Source organism: Lissotriton helveticus, chromosome 3_1 (genome assembly GCF_964261635.1).
Source record: "Lissotriton helveticus chromosome 3_1, aLisHel1.1, whole genome shotgun sequence".
Classification (NCBI taxonomy): domain Eukaryota; kingdom Metazoa; phylum Chordata; class Amphibia; order Caudata; family Salamandridae; genus Lissotriton; species Lissotriton helveticus.
Window position 1 is genome coordinate 665,416,356 of NC_136061.1, and position 21,435 is coordinate 665,437,790.

At 47.8% G+C, this 21,435-nt stretch overlaps 1 protein-coding gene across 1 annotated transcript in view; it reads left to right on the plus strand.

Annotated features, from left to right (window-relative positions):
* The first annotated feature begins 20,963 nt into the window (after positions 1 to 20,963).
* MACF1 (microtubule actin crosslinking factor 1) overlaps positions 20,964 to 21,435 on the plus strand; it is a 990,087-nt gene continuing 989,615 nt past the window's right edge. The window contains exon 1 of the mRNA XM_078680764.1: positions 20,964 to 21,348. Coding sequence (XP_078536890.1) covers positions 21,255 to 21,348 — 94 coding nt within the window. The 5' untranslated portion in view covers positions 20,964 to 21,254. The remainder of the gene's footprint in view (positions 21,349 to 21,435) is intronic.

Below are 21,435 nucleotides of genomic sequence, written 5' to 3' on the forward strand. Positions count from 1 at the left end.
TAGAATTTTTTCGAGTCAAAATGAGTCAATGTTATCCAATGGCAGGCAAGTAAATTACCGGTTTCCAGGTGAGTACTAGGTTGGCGAAGTTAAGGTTCTGGGCATAGACTCAGGGGTCCCCCAGGGTCAGGTAAGTACAGTTAGTTCACTCCCAGCTGTACAGGGGTGGCCGGGTGCAGAGGTAGGTAGGCCCAATGATATCCAATGAGGGAAGGGGGCCTTCGGTTGGTGGCTGCTGGCTAGCAGGCCACTTGGCTGTGGGAGCTGGGCTCCTGGTCACTTGCTTAGGGCAAGGGGGGAAGTAGGATAGGACACAGGGATCACAGCCAGCGGCACTCGGGCGGCTGGGTGCAGGGTGCTTTTGAGCCGTCGGGCGCTCAATGTTATCCATTGGGAAAGGCAAAAAAGGAACAAAGGCTGCAGGCTCGGGGACGGAGACTCTTCAGGGGCGACCAGCACTTCGAGGGGTAAGTTGGGATCTTGGAGCACAGGTAGCTACCCCAAAGGGAGGCACAGGGGCTGTAGGGCGCCGGGTGCAGGGGAATCTTTGGGTGTCAGAAAAGCGGACCCTCGGCTGGTCGTGGTTAGGGTGGCCCCAGGTTCTGAGTCTGCAGGCGTCGGCTGGTTCGTCGAGGAAGGTCTTTGGGCACTGGACTTTGGGTCACAGTCGCCGGGGGGACGTCCTTGTGGTCTTGGTTCGGTTGGGCCCGGCCCGGGCTCGGCGGGTGCAGAGTGGGCTGGTCCGGAGCTTCCTCGTTGGCACCAGGTGGGTTGTTGCAGCAGAGCCTCTGCTGACGGGAGTCCCAGTCTTCAAGAGGGTCAAGGCAGGCAGGTCCTCCGGGTGTCCCAAGGTTGCTGTCCGCAGGAGTCACCGGGATTAAGCACAAGCAGGTTCCAGGATCGACAGGCCGGTAGGGCTGGGGCCAAGTCATTTGTTGTCGTCCTGTTGTTAGCAGCTGCTCGGCGGTTCTTCTTCTTCTTGATCTTCTTTCTTCTTTTCGTATCAGGATCTGAGGGAGGAAGGTTCAGGGAGCCCCTATATACTGAATTTAGGGGCATTACGGGTAGGGCAAGGACAGAGACCAATGGGTCCCTGCCCTGGGGTGAGTACACCCCCTAGCCTGCTCCTCTCCTGTGGGAGGGGGGCAGGAGCCTAGCTGTGATTGGGCAGGGCTCCCCTTCTTCAAGATGGCCGGAGCCTGGGGTCGTGCTTCACCTCGTCTCCCCCACCTGAGGGGTGGGGTTGGCACTGGCTGGCACACCCACCTTCCTGACGTAGTTTTTCCCGCCAGTCTTCCCGCCAGAGTGGGGGGCAGGACTGGTGGGGGCTGGTTGCTGGGTACAGCAAATGGTCTAGAGAACCTCACAGAGGCGGGATGCCTTTGAAGCTTCCCCCTGTCCATCCAGGGGGAGTGGACATAGCACCTCGCCCAGGATGTGCATTGTTGCAGGCCCAGGAGAGCGGGGGGCTCTCCACCCAGGGGTCCAGCAACATGTCTGCTGTGTGGCAGCCTCTGCAGCCACTCTGCCAGACGTGGATTGGAGGTTAGGTTTTCAGGGGTCATCTCTAAGATGCCCTCTGGTGCATTTTACATTAAATCTCACACTGGCATCAGTGCGGGTTTAATGTGCTGAGAAGTTTGATACCAAACTTGTCAGTGTTCAGTGTAGCCATTATGGTACTGTGGAGTTCGTAAGGACAATCTCCCAGCACCATATACTCTTATTGGCATCACTGCACTTACAGTGCCCAGGAATGGCCCTGGGTACTGTAGGGGCACAGGGCTCATGCACCTGGGCCCACACCACTGGCATAGGGCACCCAGCTAGAGGGGTGACTGATGTATGCCGGGGCAGTGGGTTTGTGGGCACGGCATACAGGGAGGTGTGCCATGTCGACTCTTTGTTTAGTTGTGTACCTCGGCACTCACCCTGCCAAAGGCAGTGTGTGGGTACCCAGGTACAGGGCTCCTAAGGGTGGCACAATAAGTGCTGCAGCCCTTAGGGGTCTTCTCTGGTCACCATGCCCTGGGTACCTAGGGTACCATTTACTAGGAGCTGATAGGTTGCCAGAGATGCCAATTGGGTTTCGTTTCAACACAGTTTTTAGGGAAGGAACACAGGCCCTGGGTACCTGGTTGGCAGGAGCCCAGGGCACACTCAGTCAAAGCACATCAGCAGTCAGAAAAAGTGGGGGCATACCAATGCAAGAAAGATGGCACTTTCTCACAACTGGCTCTGCGGGTTTCAGTACTTTGTGGTCACTGGTGTGAAGCCAGAGCCAACGAAATCCCAAACTCCCCAGCTATGCCTTCCCCCCAAGCTTTCACAGGGCAGGTATGGGACACACTCCAGATGATTGGTTTCTGAAGTCCAGGGATTGGCCTGTTAGACACTGTAGGTCTGGTTCCTCTATTGATAAGCAGTGTCAAGCACAACACCAGGGTCAGTGATCTCCAGCAATATTGCTGAGCAGGTATTTCGCTCCCTGACAGGAAAGTGGAATATATATTCCCCAGGCTACCTGGACATCTACTGGACCTCTAAGCTAAGACTACCGGAGCGGAAGGACGTAGTAGGTCGTGTCCACACAAAAGACAAAAACAAGCTTCAGCAGAGTCACCACTTTGTGCAACATTTAGGATGTCCTCATTAGACACCACTAAATCTGCACATGTTCTCACACTAACACATAATACCCACTAAGGGAACTTACCAGACTTTACAAGGACGTGCAATAGCCCTCTCACAACCAGGCATAGTCAAATAGGTTGGTGCTCCTCTCCCTGCGGTACCAAACAATCAACCCCGGGAGTTGGTTTCAGCTGACAAGAGACACTCAATAAGTGGGAGGTACACTTTGGTACCTGATTGTGTCAAAGGTGTGTCTAATGTGTTTTCCAGGTATTGTACTAAGCATGTCTTTATCAGTATGGAACCGAGGAAGAAGTAACATTGAATGAGGTGTGCTTTTGGGAGTTAGTAGAGATCTAGTTAATAGGCATACTGGACTTATAGGGAGTGTGGTCATAGGTGCTGTCTAGTGTTTTATGATGGGGAACCATTGTGGGGAATTTATTGGATTTCGGTGTTGCTCTATCATTGCGAAAGTTAGCTGTAAATAATATCTGGAAGGTGATGACTGGACGTGGAATGCCCATCCAGATCCATGTGTCACAAAATCAAGTGCAACAATATTGACCTATAAGCATGTTTATGTCAGAGTTTACATTTGTGAATAGGCTACAAAGTCTCAGGGGAGGACTCCCAAGATACCCTCTGGACTTTTAAGCCAATTGCTGATAAAACACGAAATGAAACTGGAAACATTGCCAGTGCCATAGGTCTGGCTTATGAATGAAAGTGCCTTTTGTGTCATTGATGGCTTTGGGTACTCAATAAGTCATCATACAGGCACTCTGTCACTAATCTTTGAACTCATGAATCAATTTATTCATCGCCTGAGTAATTCTCTCAATTCTCCTCTTACACAGCTGCAGTAAAACACACACAAACTCAACAACATAAAATGCTGTAACTGAATATAAAGAGAAAAAGACAACATGCTGCCTTCTAAACATGGCAGGTATATGCTTGCAATAACAACACTAAACTTGGCAGCAGGTTTCCCTCTTGTAGTGGTATTGTACTTAGTCTCTCATTCTTTTAAAGTTCTGGCATGGCCGCCATGTTTAGAACCAATGTGTTGGTAATCTTGGAATGGTAGAACAATGATACATTATGCATTATGGACAACACCATTCCATAATGGTCGTCTGGATCAAAAGAAGTGGCCACATGAGATGCGGCGCACTGCAGGTGAAACAAGTGGTAATTATGCGGCACACTAGCAATGCCTGGGTAGCTGTTCTAACCTCTTAAGAAAAATATAAATAAAAAGAGAAGAAGCATTGTAAAGGTAAACATTAAAAGGAGAAAAATAAAAACTAAAAGAACGGCCAACAAGCCCTGACACTGAAACTATTCATTTTCAGGTGGCCATGTGATCAGTATATGCAGTCATTCACAGGGCAAGACAGACAACGACTGATGTGGACTGAACGATTACCCCATGCAGTAAACTGCTATGGGTGGAAGCAGAGTGTAAATGACTCACAGAGAAACCAGTGACAGAGGAGGGCTGACCCAAAGGCCCTCTATGTGTATGTATATAATTTTCAGGTGATCCGTCAAATGCAAATTCACCATGCGAGTTTTTCAGAGAATTTTAGACATTGCTATAGTCAAAACAGCTGAACAGAATTACACAAAATTTGACAGAAAACTAGATCTTTACACAGAAAGTGTGCTTCTTGTGATTTGGTGTATATCCGTTTGGTGGGTTTTTGAGAAATTAAGGTTCAAAATGTATAGATATCTGGACTGTTGGGTTTGCGGGACTCTCGTGGGAGTTCCATGGGCATGCAGCTTCAAATAACAGAGATAAATTATTGGCTGAGGGGCCTCTTTTCCCCATTGACCATCTAGCTTTCATGGCAGCAAGAGAGTTTCATGAGTCCTGCGGGAGCAGGAGGCCCTGCAAGTTTCACAGGAGCTCACGGTCAAATTGGCTGGCCGCAAAATGAAGAAAAATGGCATCTGCAGTTTTTTTAAAACCCCCGTCCTGAAAATTAAATAAAAATAAGGGTGCAGGGTATGGTTCCCCTAACTCCCTTGCAATATGGGCCGAATTTATTTTTAAATGTATGTTTTTGGGTTGCCATGATCCCTTAGGGCTCGTGCAGGAGCAAGCGCGACCTCCTTTATTCCCGCAAGAGTCCGAGTGAGCACAGGGACTCGCTCTGTCTCACACTACAGTCCAGCCGGATCAGAAAACCATTTTAAAAAAGATGAGAGAGATTATGGTGGGTTGACTGAATATGGGTGTTTAGCCTTGTAACTATCCCACACATCCCACTGCCAAAGGCCGTGAACAGTGGAGGGTGGTCACATGAAAGGAATTGTGTGCAGTGCTTGGCCTATGGTCAGGCCCGATGGCCACCCCCATGCCACACACAGCCATAGACTGTGTGTGGCAAGGCGTGACCCTCCATAGAGGGTTGGGTGCAGGGCCTAGCCACATCTAGTCCCTGCTGCAAACTCCTGCTGCACAAGGCATACGGGTTGGCATAGTCAGGCAAAACATTACTTTACCTTAAGAAAAAATAGATAGCCACTGAAAAAACACAAAAGGTTAGAGTTAGGTAAGATAATAGTATCTTACATTACATTTATTTTAAACTTTGGAAATTCACTGAAAAAACAAAGGTTAAAGTGACTTTATAGTAAACATAACATTTTATAGTAAAGAAAAACACTGAAATTCACCAGTTATATTTAACTGAACTATAACTCACAACCTCCCAATGCACTTCTTAGGATTTCACAATTTATATAATTCATGACATGTTCTATGACATCATTGATAACATCACTGATGACATCTGAAATTACATCAGTGATGACAGCCCTGTGCAGGGCGAGGGTGCCCTGTGTCCTGATATAATGTGTCCTTGAGCTGTTACTTTCTGTTATTAGTACTGGACCCCTTCTGATTTATTTGTTTGTTATTACTACTACTAAGAATACAGTCAGCTATTGTAGCTTCCAGTTGCTATATGTCATTAGTAGGGCCCATTAGGCTGTGTAATTGTTGTATCTCCAACACTTGCAATAATAGCACCAATGTTGTGCTGATTTCTAAGTAATTTCAGCACCATTGATGTTTGAATAGTGCCCATTACGCTGTGGCTTCCTGGGACTCGTAATCGTTCATGAACGGATTGAGCTGTACTGGTTGGAAGTTCAATTCTCTTGGGTTTTTCCTTTGGTTCTGAAAATGACGATCCTATGATTGATTTTTCTTGTAGGCAAGGTTCTAGTTTTAAGTGCAGTTTTCTGTTTTGGGGTTTTGCTTGAACTTTAATTGTGAGAACTGCAGGTCTTTTCCCTGGAATGCTTGGTCGACACTATAGACTGCTCTAAAAGCAGAGGGCTCCATTCACAAAGGTAAACTTAGATGTTTGGTCTAAACTTAGACCAATTCACAAACTGCATTTACGAGTACCATTTTTATGTCTGCACTCGGTGCGGAATTCCCAAAGTTGTAAACTTAGACGTTTGGTCTAATTTTAGACCAAACGTTTAAGTTTACCTTTGTGAATCGGGCCAAGAGTTTCTTAATGCTTGAAGTAATGTGCACCCTTCCATGTAGGTGAAGTAGTAATCTGCAGTGATGTTTTGGATCCTCGTTTTTTTGTGTATACTGGGTTATAGGCTGTTGGCAAAATTGACTCTGGGTAAGGATGTCTTATTAGCATCACGTAGACAGTGTTTATAGTAACTTTAGTAATATGCGCAATCAGGGATAGGTTCGACTCCTTGGTCACTCCAATGTTTTATACTGTATCTAGTCCTGCAGGTGGGGCCTCCAATTTCTAGGCCATATTGAAGCGGGCTTCTGGTTGTTCCATTGTCCACAATTTATCTTCGTTTTTGCGGAGCAGAGCTTCAAGTGGTCGGCCAATATTGATTTGTCTAAAGCAAGGAGGCACTTACCTGTATGTAGCAACGTGAGGCTTCTAGGTTTAGGATGATATCAGTGTCATCTGCGTAGTTGCAGCAGGCGAGATAGGTCTGTTAATACAATGTGTTAGAAGTTAAACAGAAGTGGAAACATAATTGAACCTTGTGATTCTACCTTGTGATGCACTGCAGTGTGGCGACTGGGGAGCAGAGAAACGAGTTTAGGGCATTGGCCTTTCTAATATCAACTGGTATGTAATTCCACCATTACCCCCCATGTTCTGAAGATGTTTGCTCCATAAAATACTCCTTTTAATCTTGGGGACATCCAACTGGTTCTTATCTTGTGATCTAAGAGACCTATAGAATATATGTGCTCTTATAGTGGTCTTCCAATGCACCAGCACTACTTGAGGAACGACTCCAGCAACAGCAGCCAACTGGGTCTTTTTTTTTTTTTTTTTGCAGAGTTTTATATAGCGCGAAGTAGACCCGAACCGAATCAGGTATCAAAGCGCTTTACATATTTTCCAGTTACGTTACATGAGGACACACTTTCATTTTTTAGGCACGGGGAGATTAAGTGATTTGCCCAGAATCACAGGAGGTTTTGGCGTCGTTACCGAGACTCGAACCCAGATCCCCAGGTCCGAGGTCGAGCGCCCTAGCCGTTAGGCCAACTCCTCTCCCCAAAGGGTCTTTGTAGCATGGGGCTAACATGATGCACTGATTTAAGCCTGCCACCCTCTGGGTGCCAAAAGTTGGATTTTAGCAGTCAACTGGGAGCTTCTTGAAGGTACCTGCAAAGAGAGTGTCACCATATTCCAGCCTTGACCATAATGCTGTCCATGCTATTGCTAATCTTCCTTCTGGCAGATACGGACACAGCGATGAAAGAAGACGGATAAGGTTGCTGCATGTCTTGGCTGACTATTTGACGTGGCCCTCCATACTCTGAAGATCTGAACAACAACCTCCCGAGTTTTGCCCTCACAGAATTTGCTGATGTTATTTTTGCATGACTTCCAGCATTTATAAAACTAAGCAATGTTTGCAGTGGTAGACTTGGAAGCTCACCTAAATTAAACCTTTCTTGGTCGCATTGAGCAGATACCATATTGCCTGCATTTGCTTGTGCATTACTCCCACCAGGCTACACAGGCCTATGGTGTCCAACTAAATTTTTCCCTCAAGGGAGGAGATACTTGGTGTAATTTCGCACTTAATATGAGCTTGTGGTTTCCGCATCCGACAATCCCCATGGGCATAAGAGCGAAAAATACACAGGGAGAAAGGAGGAGGAAGAGAAAGACGGAAAAAAACATCACAAAGGGAGAAAACAGGAACTTGCAAGAGTAAGGTAAAGGGGCAGAGGGTGTCTGGCAGTAGATCAAACAGGCATGAGCAGGAGCGGCTCCTCCATGTGGGCTGAGGAGCGTCACCCCACTGCTTTCTTGCAGTGCGAGAAGCAGAAACATAAAATGGTATTTATAATATAAGTTTATGTTTCTGCTTCTCGCACTGCAAGAAAGCAGAAGGGTTTGGTTGGGGGCAAACAGGTGTGAGGTCCTGCTCTAGGGCAGGGGAGGTGTGGCTTGCCCACTCTGAGGGCGCTGACTGTTTGGTCGGCCCCTTGGGCCGACCAAACCAGTCATACACACTCTGCATTTTCCCCATGTAGATTGCATCCAGCCTACATGGAGAAAATGGCCTCCCCATAGACGTCTGTGTGGTCAGCGTCCCAACCAATCACAATGCTGCCCTTGCAGCATTGTGATTGGCTTAGGGGAGGGGAGGGAGGCTGCCTGGGCTGTAGGAAGCTGTCTCTGTACATACTATACCAAAGCGAGGTATAGTGTGCACAGTGTCCAGTGGAACCCCCAAAGGTAGGCAGAGGTAAAAGTAGATAGCACTTTACTCTCTATTTGTGGTAGTGTGGTCGAGCAGTAAGGCTGTATCAGAGGGTAGTGTTAAGCATGTGTTGTACACACTCAATCAGCAAATGATATCACACACTCAAAGACTGAACTTCAGACCAATTGGATTTGTATAAAAAATATTCTTTGTTATTTTACTTTCTAGAACCAAGCTAGCCTGACACAGGTAAGTGATAAATACTTTACAGTAGTAATGCAGGTTGTAAACAGTTTGAATTGCAATTGTATACACACTTTTATTTGATTACAGTAGACAAACTAGTAATGTAATGCTTTTGATATAATGTAGATATACTTTGTATCGACTTTTTAGTAGAATGTCAAGTAGATTACTTTACAGATTACTTTTCTTACATAGTGCAGTATACCTGGGTACTGCACTGGGACATTTTCTTTCACCAGGTTGGTAAAAGCGTTTTTGTTATTTAGTGACAGTTTTTTTTTAATTCAACATGTTTTATTAATTTTTAAATATGAAGAACATTAGCAATTCTGTTACAGGTTTAGCATAGGTTATTGTAAACACATTTTGACATTATGATTCTTATCTAGCTTATTCTAGCTAGACAGAATAGGGCTGGAAAGTAAGGGATGAAAGAAGAGATAGTGGACAAACACCTGAGAGTTCCATTGCTTATTAATTACTTCTAACATACAGTGGAGGACGTTGTTACACATGATGTCTTACATACAGGCCCAAGAGGGCCACATTGGTTGCGAACATTAGGGCTCAGTTAAGTTCCTTTGATAGGGTGGATCTTACATAGGGGTGCCAGGCAGTGTCTCGCCGACCTGAGCTCGTTTTCATGGGGGCTCAAAAGATTCAAGGAATGTTTCGAGGGACTTCCACATCCTTCTGGAGGCAGGTTTCCAGGACGAGTTTTGTAGTGCAATGTTGTCAGCTCCTCTAAGATGCGTGATCCAGTTGAACCAGCCTATGAACAATGTCTTAATTGTTTCTTTCCAATTGGTGAGGACCATTTTCACGCCTGCTGTCAGTAGTAGGTCTAGTAGGTCCTTATCGTGTTCTGATCTCAGTTCTGTGCTCATGAATGCAGTGGTGAGGGTGAAGAATTCTTTTGTTAGCATACACTCAAACAGTTTATTTATAAGAGCAAAGATTTTCTCCCAGAATGATTTGAGTGATGGGCAATAAAGGATAAGGAGTGCTAGATCCTTTTTCTTTGTTACAGTTCCAGCATACTGCATCCTCCCTGAGGCCTAATGAGTATAACCGTAGAGGGGTCCAGAAAGCCTTTTGGAGCAGCCAAAACTTTGTTTGTGAGAGCACTGGGGAAATCTTATTGCGTGAGGTTGAGGACCAAGGAGTGGACCATTTTTTATCGTTATATGTGGTTTTAGTTTGATTATTCCAATAGGCAACTGTCTTGACGTTAAGTTTAGAGGATTTAGGGCGGAGGAGTTTGTAGAGCTGAGAGACCTGGTGCCCTAATTTATTTATGTTTGATGTGTACTGGGAGATTGAAGGTTGTGAGGTGGGAAATGTGGTTTTAGACAAGGCCGATCTGATTTTCAAAAAGTTATAGAATTCGATGTCCGCTAGTTTATGTCTTTCCTTGAGGGCGGTGAATGTAATGGGGTAAGCTTTGTTTTCTAATTGGTAAGGGTAGTAGATCCCTTTCTCGATCCAATATTTCAAAGGCTAAGCTTTTCCCTTTATAAAATATCTTGCTATTGGCCCAGAGTGAATCCATTTTAGACCCTTTGATGCTATTTTCTAGCTTTATAGCTACCTTTAATAGGGCTATTTTTGTGTTTTTAAAGATCGGCTTTGATGTTTGGGGGTATCTATTTGCTGTTAGTAGAGCGAGAGGGCGTAGGTTGTTTAGAATGGCCCTCTCAACTTGTAACCATGCCGGCGTGTAGCTGTCCGGAGGTGCAATCCAGTATGTGCCTTGTTTTTCCAGAAAAGCTAGCTGGAAAGTTTTGAAGTCAGCTAGATTTCATGCGTTGTAATGGATGTTGCGTTGTAAAAGTTTCGTTGTAATGGTAGTGTGTTGTAAAAGTTGCGTTGTAAAGGTTGTTTCCCCTATTATGTTAGCTTCTGACATGGATTGTGACACCCCCCCCCTATAGATGCAGAGTGGTTAAAGACCTGTTTCATGGTTGGTTTCAATTGGTTTAAGAAAGTCTTGTAGAAGGCAGCAGTAAACCCGCATGGCCCGGGGGCTTTATTATCTTTCAGAGATTTGACCGACATTTCAATTTCGGCAATATTAATTTCTTGACCTAACCTGAGCGTCTCTTCGGTGCTTAGCTGTGGTAGCCCGAGTCTGTCGAGGTATCTTGAGCATTCCTCTATATTGAGGCTCTGATCTTTCCTGTAAAGTTCTTGATAGAGGGTTTTTGCCAACTCCACACTTAGAAACTTTTCACAGAAAAACAGTCAATGTTATCCTATTGAGAAAAATAGGGTTATCAGTTCAAAGGTAAGTATTCAGTTGTGGGAGTTGGGTTTCTGGGGTTAGACTTAGGGATTCCCCAGGGTCAAGGGTGCATTCTTGTTACACCCTCAGCTGCACTAGGGAGGCCGGGTGCAGAGTGCTGAGGCCCAACGTTATCCAATGGGAGATAGGGGGTCTCCGGTTGGTGACTGCTGGGAGCAAAGCTCCTGGACTTAAGCTCAGGGCAAATGGGGGTTCAAGCCAGCACAATTGTGCTCCCTCTGCGGCACCCGGGCGGCCGGGTGCAGAGTGCTGTTTTGGCGTCTGGCGCCCAGTAGCTTTCAATGGGGAGTCTCCGGTTTGCACACACTGCTGGCTCGGGACGAAGGTCTTCAGGGTGGGACCACCACTTAGAGAGGTAAATTGGGATGTTGGGGGTTGATTAGGCACCATCGGTTGGGACACCCAAGGCCGTGGGGCGTCGGGTGCAGGGGTGCCTTTTAGGGTCAGATCTTCTTACCAGCTCCTGGTCGCGGCTGGGGGGACCTTCCAGTTTGAGGCTGCAGGCATCGGCTGCAGGCTTGAGGCAGCTCAGTGATCACTGGATCTTGGGTCAGGATTACCAGGGAGACCTCCTCTTGGTGTTGGGCCACTTGAACTCGGGCCGTGTGCATCGGGTGCAGAGTGATGCAGACTTGCGGATAATGCCGGAGCTGAATCTGTTGGTAAACTAATCCGGTGTTCACGTGAGACAGGGTCTTTTCTTTTGAAGGCAGGGCAGGTCCTCTGGGTTCTTGAGGCTGCTGGCTGCAGGACACACCAGGGTTTTGCTTCTGCAGGTTCGAAGGTGGGGACAGGCTGGTAGGGCAGGGGCCAAGTCAGTAGGCATCCTCCTCTTGTTAGCTTCGGCACGGCTGTTTGTTCCTTCTTTTCTTCTTCTGGTTCCTTGTCTGCCTTCTTGGTTCAGGGCTGCCCCTAAATACTGTATTTAGGGGGCATTTTAGGGGTCTCGAGGTCAGTAGCCAATGGGCTACTGACCTTAAGGTGACTATACCCTTGGTGTGCTCACCCCATGTGGGGGAGTGAGCACAATCCCTAATTCTGATTGGGGAGTGCCTGCCATCTGCAAGATGGCGGGCACTGAAGAGCGGGCTTCACCTCGCCTCCGAGACCTGAGGGGTGGGGTTGGCAAAGGTGGGCACACCTTCTGGGTTGGGTAATTTTTCCTGCCCGTCTTCCTGACGAAAAGGAGGGAAGACAGGGCGGCGCCTACTCCTGATGGCAGGAGAGGCTAGGGGTTGCATTAAAAAGGCTGCAAGGCTTTTGAAGCTCCCCTGCCTCAGATGGCTCTTCCTGGCCTGGGGGAGGTGTGACCACCTCATCCAGGAAAGGTTTTGTTTCTGGATTCGGGGAGCGAAGGCTCCCACCCTAGGGGTCCAGAAACATGTCTAGTGATGGCAGGCTGGTGTGTACCAGTTGGGAACCCACCAGAGGCTGGTCGTTTTTCAGGGGGCATCTCTAAGATGCCCTCTGAGTGCATTTTCATTAAATCCCAAACTGGCATCAGTGTGGGTTTAATGTGCTGAGATGTTTGATATCAAACTTCTCAGTTTTCAGTGCAGCCATTATGGTACTATGGAGTTCGTAATGACAAACTCCCAGCACCATATACTCTTAATGCCAGATCCAAGAGAAAAAACAACAATTTTAGAACAGAACAAATGCTTGGCACAAGATTGCAGATGGGGAGAGGCAGCAGCTTGTGCAGCCTATATTAACAACAATAAGAACATTTCTTTAACTTAACAATTAACTCAACTAAAACTAAACAGTTTCCCAAACTGTGGGTCGGTCACAAAACGATTTTGGTGGGTCGCCATAGTAAAAACCCATAAATAAAGATGCCTTTAAATTCAGTATTCATCATCTCACATTTGCCACACCTCAAAGACAGAGGTCAAATGTCAAGCTATGTCTTCTGATTTACAAACTTCTTTCACTTTGCAGTCAGATAAAAAAGTAAAGTGAATTTTGTGACATTCCTGCTGACGTACATGAAGTGTTGTTAGAAATGTGATTTCTGGTTGGCTAGGGCTTGCGCCTAAGCCAGGGAGAAACCACCTCTCTAGTCAGGGCGAGGGAGTTACACCCTGAAGATAACCCCTGCTCACCCCTTTGGTAGCCTAGCACAAGCAGTCAGGCTTATCCCAGAGCAATGTGTAAGGCATTTGTGCAACACACAAACAGCAGCGATACACTAGGCGCACCACAAAAGAAACTCCACACAAGGTTATATAAAAATAGCCTTTGTATTATCACAAACACATTAGAACCATATTCACAAATGTACACTGTGCCACCTGGCACTAGGCAATATTTCACAGGGGATTATATACATGACCTGGCCAATCAGGTCACGGTCAGAACCATCAGAAAGCACAAGTAATAACACAACCAGTAGCTACTGGTAAAATAATTAACTCAGCATTATCACATCAGGCGTAATCACATTATGCAATCTCATTAGGCATAAACACATTATGCATTACATTTGGCACAATCACATTATGCAAAAGCATTAGGCATCACCTAATAACCAGCAGTGCACCCCAGTAACACTAGGAAGGTGCACGCATCCTCTGGGGGCCTTACACCACACCAGGACACCAAATGACCCCAGGCCAACTGGCCTTCTCCGGGGCCCAAATGCCCTCTGTCCCAAAAGTCAGGGCACAATAATCACTGAACCTTCCTCCAAGCCCTTCTGCTGCCAATGCAGCATAGAAGATGTGCGCAATGCACAGGAGGTGGGGGTGCCTCTCCCCCCTTCCTCGTCATCACCATAGTGCCCCCTCAATGCAGCTGCCTGCGCTCTCGCGGTGCAGCTGATGTAAAATGAGCACTTGCACCACCGTGCCTCTCCAGCCCCACTCCAGGACTCTGGGAACTATGTGCCCCCTTCACCAGTGCTCCTCCGGTGCCACGCCATGGCACCAACAGTGCCCAAGTTAAGCCCCACTCACCGTGCTCTCTGTAGACTCCTCCGGTCTCCTTGGGCAGGGGAAAGGCACTGACAATGTACCTCGGCAGGCCCCATTCCGCGGGGTCTCCTTAGCTGCTCCCGGTCTCTGCCTCAGGATGAAGGCCCCGACAGTGTGCCTCAGTAGGCCCCCACTCATGGGGGTCTCCTTCTTCTGGCACTCACGAAGACGGTGTAGGCTCCCGTCTGGATTTCCTCTTTTGGGCCAGACATGCTGGGCTCCCACCAGCACACGGGGCTCTGCCTTCCTCCAGGCATGATCTGCTTGGCTTCCGGTTCGTGTTGTCTCGCCTCCGGCTGCATCCACAACCAGGCAATTTGCCTGACTGACCACATGTTCTTCATGGTGCGGCGGCTCCTCTCTGCAACCCAGAAGTGCGGGTGGGCTCCCGCTTCACTTCTGCACTGGGAACCGTGCCCGTCATGCCCTGCAATGACACAAGCCTACCTCAGGGGCTCAAGGGCACAGGAATGCGGGGGGGGGGCTCTCGCTTTGTCTCCGGGCGCCGAAAACACGGGGTAAGCTACCGCTCCACTTGTGTAGCACCCAAAATGCGGGGTGGGCTCCCGCTTCACCACAATGCGGGGTCGGCTCCCGTTTCACCCCTGGAGCACAACCATGCGGGGTGTGCTCCCGCTGTGTTCCATGAAGCACAAACATGCGGGGTAGGCTCCCGCTTCACCCCTGGACCACGGGGAATCCCTACGCCAGGATTCCCTTCAGGAAACTTCGCAGCCCAGTGCTGCAGGGCACCAGCACTCTTCCTGTCCTGGAGCAACAAGAAAAAGGTACAGCGCTCACGAGGCGCTAGAATCAGAGTCCCAAAAAGGCAAAGGTGGGCCCAGGCAGGACAGCTCACAGGGCCCTCCAGCCAAGGGGCAGTCCCTTGTGGCGGTTCCTCCTGGGGCCCAGCAGGTCCAAGCAAGCACCCACAACAGCACACCAAACATGGGGTCACAGCCCCAATATTAATACAGGGTTTCTCTTTGTTGTGCCCTGGCTCAGGGCTTGGGGAACCAGTCTCAACTGGTTCTGGGGTGTACTAGAGCACTTTGTTTACAATGCTTCTACTCCCCTTTGTCAGGTGGGGGCTCTGTCATCAGACACACCACAAGGGGGCGGAGACAGCATTCACCCAGGCAGACACAGACCTATTCAGGGTCAGGGGACTACTCCTCCCAATATTTCAAATGCAGATCTCCTATTCAGCCTAGCACTGACTCACCCTGCCCTCCCTGGAGCCTCACACCTCACCATTCCCTGTCACTCCAGAGCCAGACATGCAATACACATCAGGCAGGCAGAGACACATAGCACACTGAAATGCCAACTTCTAAAAGTGGCATTTCTAAAATAGTGAATATAAATCTGCGCTCACCATTACGCAGCATTTATCACCACTATTCCAAACATACCAAACTTGACCATGCTGCTCCTCTCATATCAGGAATTACCACTGAAACACTTAGCAGGGAATCCCCAATGCATTCCTATGAGAGAGCAGTGAGAAACCAAAATAGCTGTTTGTCACTACCAGGACATGTCACACACTTAAGGTACATGTCCTACCTTTTACCTACAATGCACTCTGCCCATAGGGCTAGCTAGGGCCTACCTTAGGGGTGACTGACATGCAGTAAAAGGGGGTCACAGATGTGGCAACCACTTTGTGTGCCACGTCACAGCGGCAGTAAACTGCGCGCACAGGTCCTGCAATGGCAAAGGCCTGAGGCAGGTTTGAAAAACTGCTTTGGTGGGTGGCCCAAGCAGCGCTGCAAGCCTACTAGTACCATTTAATTTACTGGCCCCGGGTACATGAGATACCACTTTACTGGAGACTGTTAGGTAAATTAAATATGCCAAACAGGTGTAGACCAATCTTACCATGTTTACCACAGAGAGCACATTCACTTTACACTGGACAGCAGTGCTAAAGTACCCAGAGTCATAAAACCACCAACACCAGGTCAGAACAAGCATTTGCAATGCAATAGTTCTCGCATTAATTACGTTTGAGGTATTGGCATTGCTAAATATTGCAACACCAATTGCAACAAAAGTCTATAAATTGTAGGCCAAATAATTCTGTATTCATGTTTGTAGCAATGGTGGCATGCTGCGCTTTAGAGGAATATGTTTAAAAGTAAAGTGCGCCATACTGCGATTGCTACAATAGTTAATTGTGGATGCGTTAACAATTGATGTGTGCACTGATGGCTGGTGGTGTGTGTGCCTGTAGATTGTGCACTGATGGCTGGTGGTGTGTGTGCCTGGTGGAAGTGTGCACTGCTGGCTGGTGGTGTGTGTGCCTGGTGGAAGCGTGCACTGACGGCTGGGAGGTGTGTGTGCCTGGTGAAAGCGTGCACTGATGGCTGGTGGTGTGTGTGCCTGGTGAAAGCGTGCACTGATGGCTGGTGGTGTGTGCCTGGTGAAAGTGTGCACTGACGGCTGGTGGTGTTTGTGTGCCTGGTGAAAGCGTGCACTGACCGCTGGTGCTGTGTGTATGTGCCTGGTGAAAGCGTACACTGACATCTGGTGGTGTGAGCCTGGTGGAAGCGTGCACTGGCGGCTGGTGGTGTTTGTGCCCGGTGAAAGCGTGCACTCACCGCTGGTGGTGTTTGTGCCCGGTGAAAGCGTGCACTGATGGTGAAAGTGTGCACTGACGGTGTGGTTGTGTGTGTGATTGTGTGTGTGTTTGTCTGTGTGGTTGTGTGTGTGTTTGTGTGTGTGGCTGTGAGTGTCTTTGTGTGTGTGGTTGTTTGTGCGGTTGTGTGTGTGGTTGTGGTTGTGTGTGTGGTTGTGTGTGTGGTTGTGTGTGGTTATGGTTGTGTGTGTGGTTGTGGTTGTGTGTGTTATGTTTGTGGTTGTGTGTGTTTGTGTGTGTGTGGTTGTGTTTGTATATGTGCTTGTGGGTGTGGGTGTGTGTATGGTTGTGTGTGTGGTTGTGTTTGTGGTTGTGTGTGGTTGTGTGTGTGGTTGTATGTGTGGTTGTGTGTGTGGTTGTGGTTGTGTGTGTGGTTGAGTGTGTGGTTGTGTGTGTGGCTGTGTGTGGTTGTGTGTGTGTCTGTGTGTTGTGTATGTGGTTGTGTGTGTGGTTGTGGTTGTGTGTGTGTGTGATTGTGTGTGTGTGGTTGTGTGTGTGGTTTTGGTTGTGTGTGTGGTTGTGGTTGTGTGTGTGTGTGTGTGGTTGTGTGTGTGTAGTTGTGTGTGTGGTTATGGTTGTGTGTGTGTGTGTGTGTGTGGTTTTGTGGATGTGTGTGTGGTTGTGTGTGTGGTTGGTTGTGTGTGTGTGTGGTTGTGTGTGTGTGATTGTGTGTTGTGTTTGTGGTTGTTTGTGTTTGTGTGTGCTTGTGTAGGAGCTTGTGATTGTGTGTGTGGTTGTGTGTGTGTTTGTGTGTGTGGTTGTGTGGTTGTGTGTGGTTGTGTGTGTGTGGTTGTGTGTGTGTGGTTGTGTGTGTGTGTGGTTGTGTGTAGTTGTATGTGTGGTTGTGTGTGTGTGGCTACGTGTGTGGCTGTGTGTGTGGTTGTGTGTGTGGTTGTGTGTTATGTGTGTGTGGTTGTGTGTTGTGTGTGTGTGGCTGTGTGTGTGTGTGTGGTTGTGTGTGTGTGGTTGTATGTGTGGGTGTGTGTGTGGTTGTGTGTGTGGTTGTGTGTGTGTTTGTGTGTGTGTGTGGTTGTGTGTGTGTGGTTGTGTGTTGTGTTTGTGTGTGTGTAGTTGTGGTTGGGTGTGTGGTTGTGCGTGGTTGTGTGTGGTTGTGTGAGTGGTTGTGTGTGTGGTTGTGTGGTTGTGTGTGTGGTTGTGTTTGTGTGTGGTTGTGTGTGTGGTGTGTGTGTGGTTGTGTGTGTGTGTGTGTGGTTGTGTGTTGTGTTTGTTGTTGTGTATGTGTGGTTGTGTATGTGTGGTTGTGTGTGGTTGTGTGTGGTGTGTGTGTGTGGTTGTGTGTGTGCGTGTGGTTTTGTGGTTGGGTGCGCAACATCCTGTGATTCTGGGCAAATCACTTAACTTCACCGTGCCTAACAAAACAAACAAAAAATTGAATAGTAATGGGTCAAAATGAAAGGGAAAGGCTTAGGGCAAGGGTCTATGTATCGAGGCGCGCAAGCGTGAGATGCAGTGCTGATGGTGGGTGGTTTGGATTTGAGTTGCCACCATTCCCTCTCTCGCAATTGAAGGCTCATAATGATGAATTCATCAAACAGGTATGCCATTATTAACACATTCTTTGTGACCGTAAAGATTATCGTTGCTTTTTGTCGGAAAAGCTTTTTTGTTGCCATTGCTTGAGAGAACATCTCATAAGTGCTGCTTCATATGCGAGTTCAGTCGTATGTTAGGAATAAGCATTTTAATCTGCTCAGGGCCTCTTCAGTTTCATATGATGGTGAGTGTGCTCTCTTTTGAAGGCCTTTTGTTTGAAGGTTTTTGGAGTGAGTTTGCCGCCCCAGTCCTTTGCCAAAAGCACTGTGCAGCCTTCAAACGTCAAACTATTAGTAGGTTTATGAACTTGGATATATCCCTCTCGCTTTCTGTAGGTACGTGGGAGTTTTCAAATATGAGGCCAATGCTCAGTTGCTGAATTTGTCCCTATTAACCCATGAGAAATGCCCTGCGTCATGGGTAATCAATTTGTTGTTGGTGAAACAACCACACTGCTTGGTTACGAATAAACACATAAAATGCAAGCCTTTATGCTTCACAGGGCAACGAATGGGGGCACCATTAATTTGCTGTTCTTTATAATGTCTAAATCCAGTTGCACAGTCACCTCTTCCTCAGAGTGATGCTGTTAGGGCTAAATTCCAACAAGCATTGGCCGTGCTGTTCACTGAAAACATCAAAGCGGCCGAAAGGGGAGAAAGGAGGTTTGAGAGCATGCCGAGGTGAGAAGAAGGACTGGGCCAGAAGGGAGGGGCGGATGCCAGCAGCAGAGGAGCCTGATAAACATCAAAGAGGCCGAAAGGGGAGAAATGAGGGGTGAGTGCACGCCGAGGTGACAAGAAGGACTGGGCGAGAAGGGAGGGGGGATGCCAGCAGCAGAGGAGCCTGATTAAAGCTGCAGTAGGTAAGGGGGCATAGAGGAGGCTCCGAGGGAGAGAGATGAATAGCCATATGGCTGCTTTGCGCGCGTGCACACCTCGTGCACGCCTCGTGCTCTGTAGCTCTATGCCAGCGATGCCAGCTGTAGCACTTTGAAGGCCCCCTTACTAAATGTCCCGCTAGCAGCGCATGCGCGCTGGCTTAGTGAGACCTAAAAAAGACTAGGAGGAAGGCAAAATGTTCACAGATGACCCTGCAAAAAGGGCCAAGTCCAACCAGTGTGAAATGAAATGAAAGGCTGTAGGATGTAATTTAGTCCTAACTAACAACAAAATGTAAATACCTGTAGATGAACTGTACTTGTTTAACAGTTGTAATCCCGAAGTGTGATGGAAACAAAGATCTTAATAGGATCTGAGCAAATTAAGATAATATACTTGGAATGCAGAAATAAATATTCACTCCAACTCTATTTCCACACATGAGATTCAAGATTCAAATTGAGCTTTATTTCGATATAAGTTTTTCATATCATAAAAGCATACATTTAAAGATAAAATAAAAACACAATACATTACAATACACATAAAACTGTAAGTCACAAGAAACCAGTACCATTTCAATTTGGATGAAAAAACAAAAGGGGATATTAATCATGTTCATACATAAAGAATACAATAAATACTTTAAAATTTGAAAATTATACGGATCTCCAAGCCCTATGAACTAAAACAATTTATAGAATATGTACACTCATTGTATTTTTACATCGAATTTCTAAATTTCACCAATAATTTCAAAAAATTAATTAGAGTATAAATTAATTTCGGGGTTTCCATCCTTTGTAATTTAAAAAACGCCTCTCTACAAGAACGGAGACCCCACTCCCTAAGAATAGGTCTGAGCAAAATTTTTCTGGGAACATAGTAAAATTTACAGAATAAAGTGCAGTGCAAAGATCTTAATAGGATCTGAACAAATTAAGATAATATACTTGGAATGCAGAAATAAATATTCAATTCAACTCTTTTTCCACACATTATCATGTATGTGCAATATAGTTTTCTCTATAAAACTGCATGTCTGTGCAAATTTTGGGACCATTTCAATGGAAAATGTGCTGTCTGCAAAAGACCAGACGATGCTTTTAGTTGCATTAAACAATTGCCTGCCTCGTGTCCATTAAAGCCAGATGGGTTGCGAACGTTTGTCATACTAAAAGTGGGGCTTGCTTCTAAAACATTTGGGAAGCATTGCTGTGACAGCAAAGAATAAGTACCTGTCTCTCTGAAGAACAAACAAATAAATATTGCACACAGCCGACTTTTGGCAATACAGTTAACTTCATCCAGAGATGTTTTAAAGCATAGGCAAAGTGGGCTCTGTTCGAGGGCCCCAGCCTTTCTGGGGCCCAGGGTGATGTGTGAGGGACTATTACAGACATTTTGCAGAGAAATTTTGTTGTTTCATGCAACATCCATAAAAAAATTATTTCAAAACCTCACGTATAAGAACTGGGTGGATGTGACAGAAATTATTTGCAGTACTATTAGTGAGCTGGTGCTGTTATACACTTAGAATTTGGACGAGTGTGCCTGTGCACCCTCAGTGACCCGGACACAGAGGGCAAGAAACACCTGAAATGGGGTCTTAAATGCAAAGCTGTTCCGAACAGAGGGTCCCAAAATATGGTTGGCCCGGGGCCCCCATAATTCTCAAGATGACTCTGCCTTCATCATGCTACTAAAAAGCTCTTCTGCATAGCTTGTGGCTCGCTGTGTGGTCTTTGCAGGGTTCAGCATCTCTGACAACCACAGTCAGGGCCAGTGTCTCGGTGCCCCTACATTGCCCCGTCTGCCCGCTGGGGGGCGATCCTCCCCCGTACTTCGAGTTACTGCACCTCCAGCTGCTGGCCCTCGTTCATTCGGCTCAAGTTGCTCCCGTCCATGGCCCTCTCTCCCCGCAGGGGGCGCTGTGCGGCGCTGCCGGAGCCTGGGAGGCGGAAGCGGGAGGAGGAGACACCGGGAGCCGGGAGAGGGGCCTGGGGAGGAGCCGAGGCAGAGCCGGGGACAGGGGAGCCGGAGCGCACCGACGAGAGGGAGACACTGACAGCAGAGCCGGGCGGGAGCAGCGCCCCCGGAGCAGGAGAGGACGAGAGCAGCGGAGCAAAGGCGCGGACTGAGGGCGGATCGGTGCAAAACACGCAGGGGAGCGGGACCGGAAACACTGAGATCCCTGGGAGCTAGAAGAGACCCCGCAGAGGAGCAGCCCCGCTCCCACCCCCGGCGGGCGGGGGCAGCGCGCCCCCATGGCCTCCTACACCCCGGGGCTGCTGCCGGCCTCCCGCAGCCAGGAGAAGGAGTATGTGCGGGCCTACGAGGACGTGCTGGAGCGCTACAAAGGTACGAGCACCCCCCCGGGTGTGAGGGGGTCACAGCGGGGGCCGGGGGGCTATGAAGGCTTTGGACCTTCCTTTCTGTGTGCTTGGG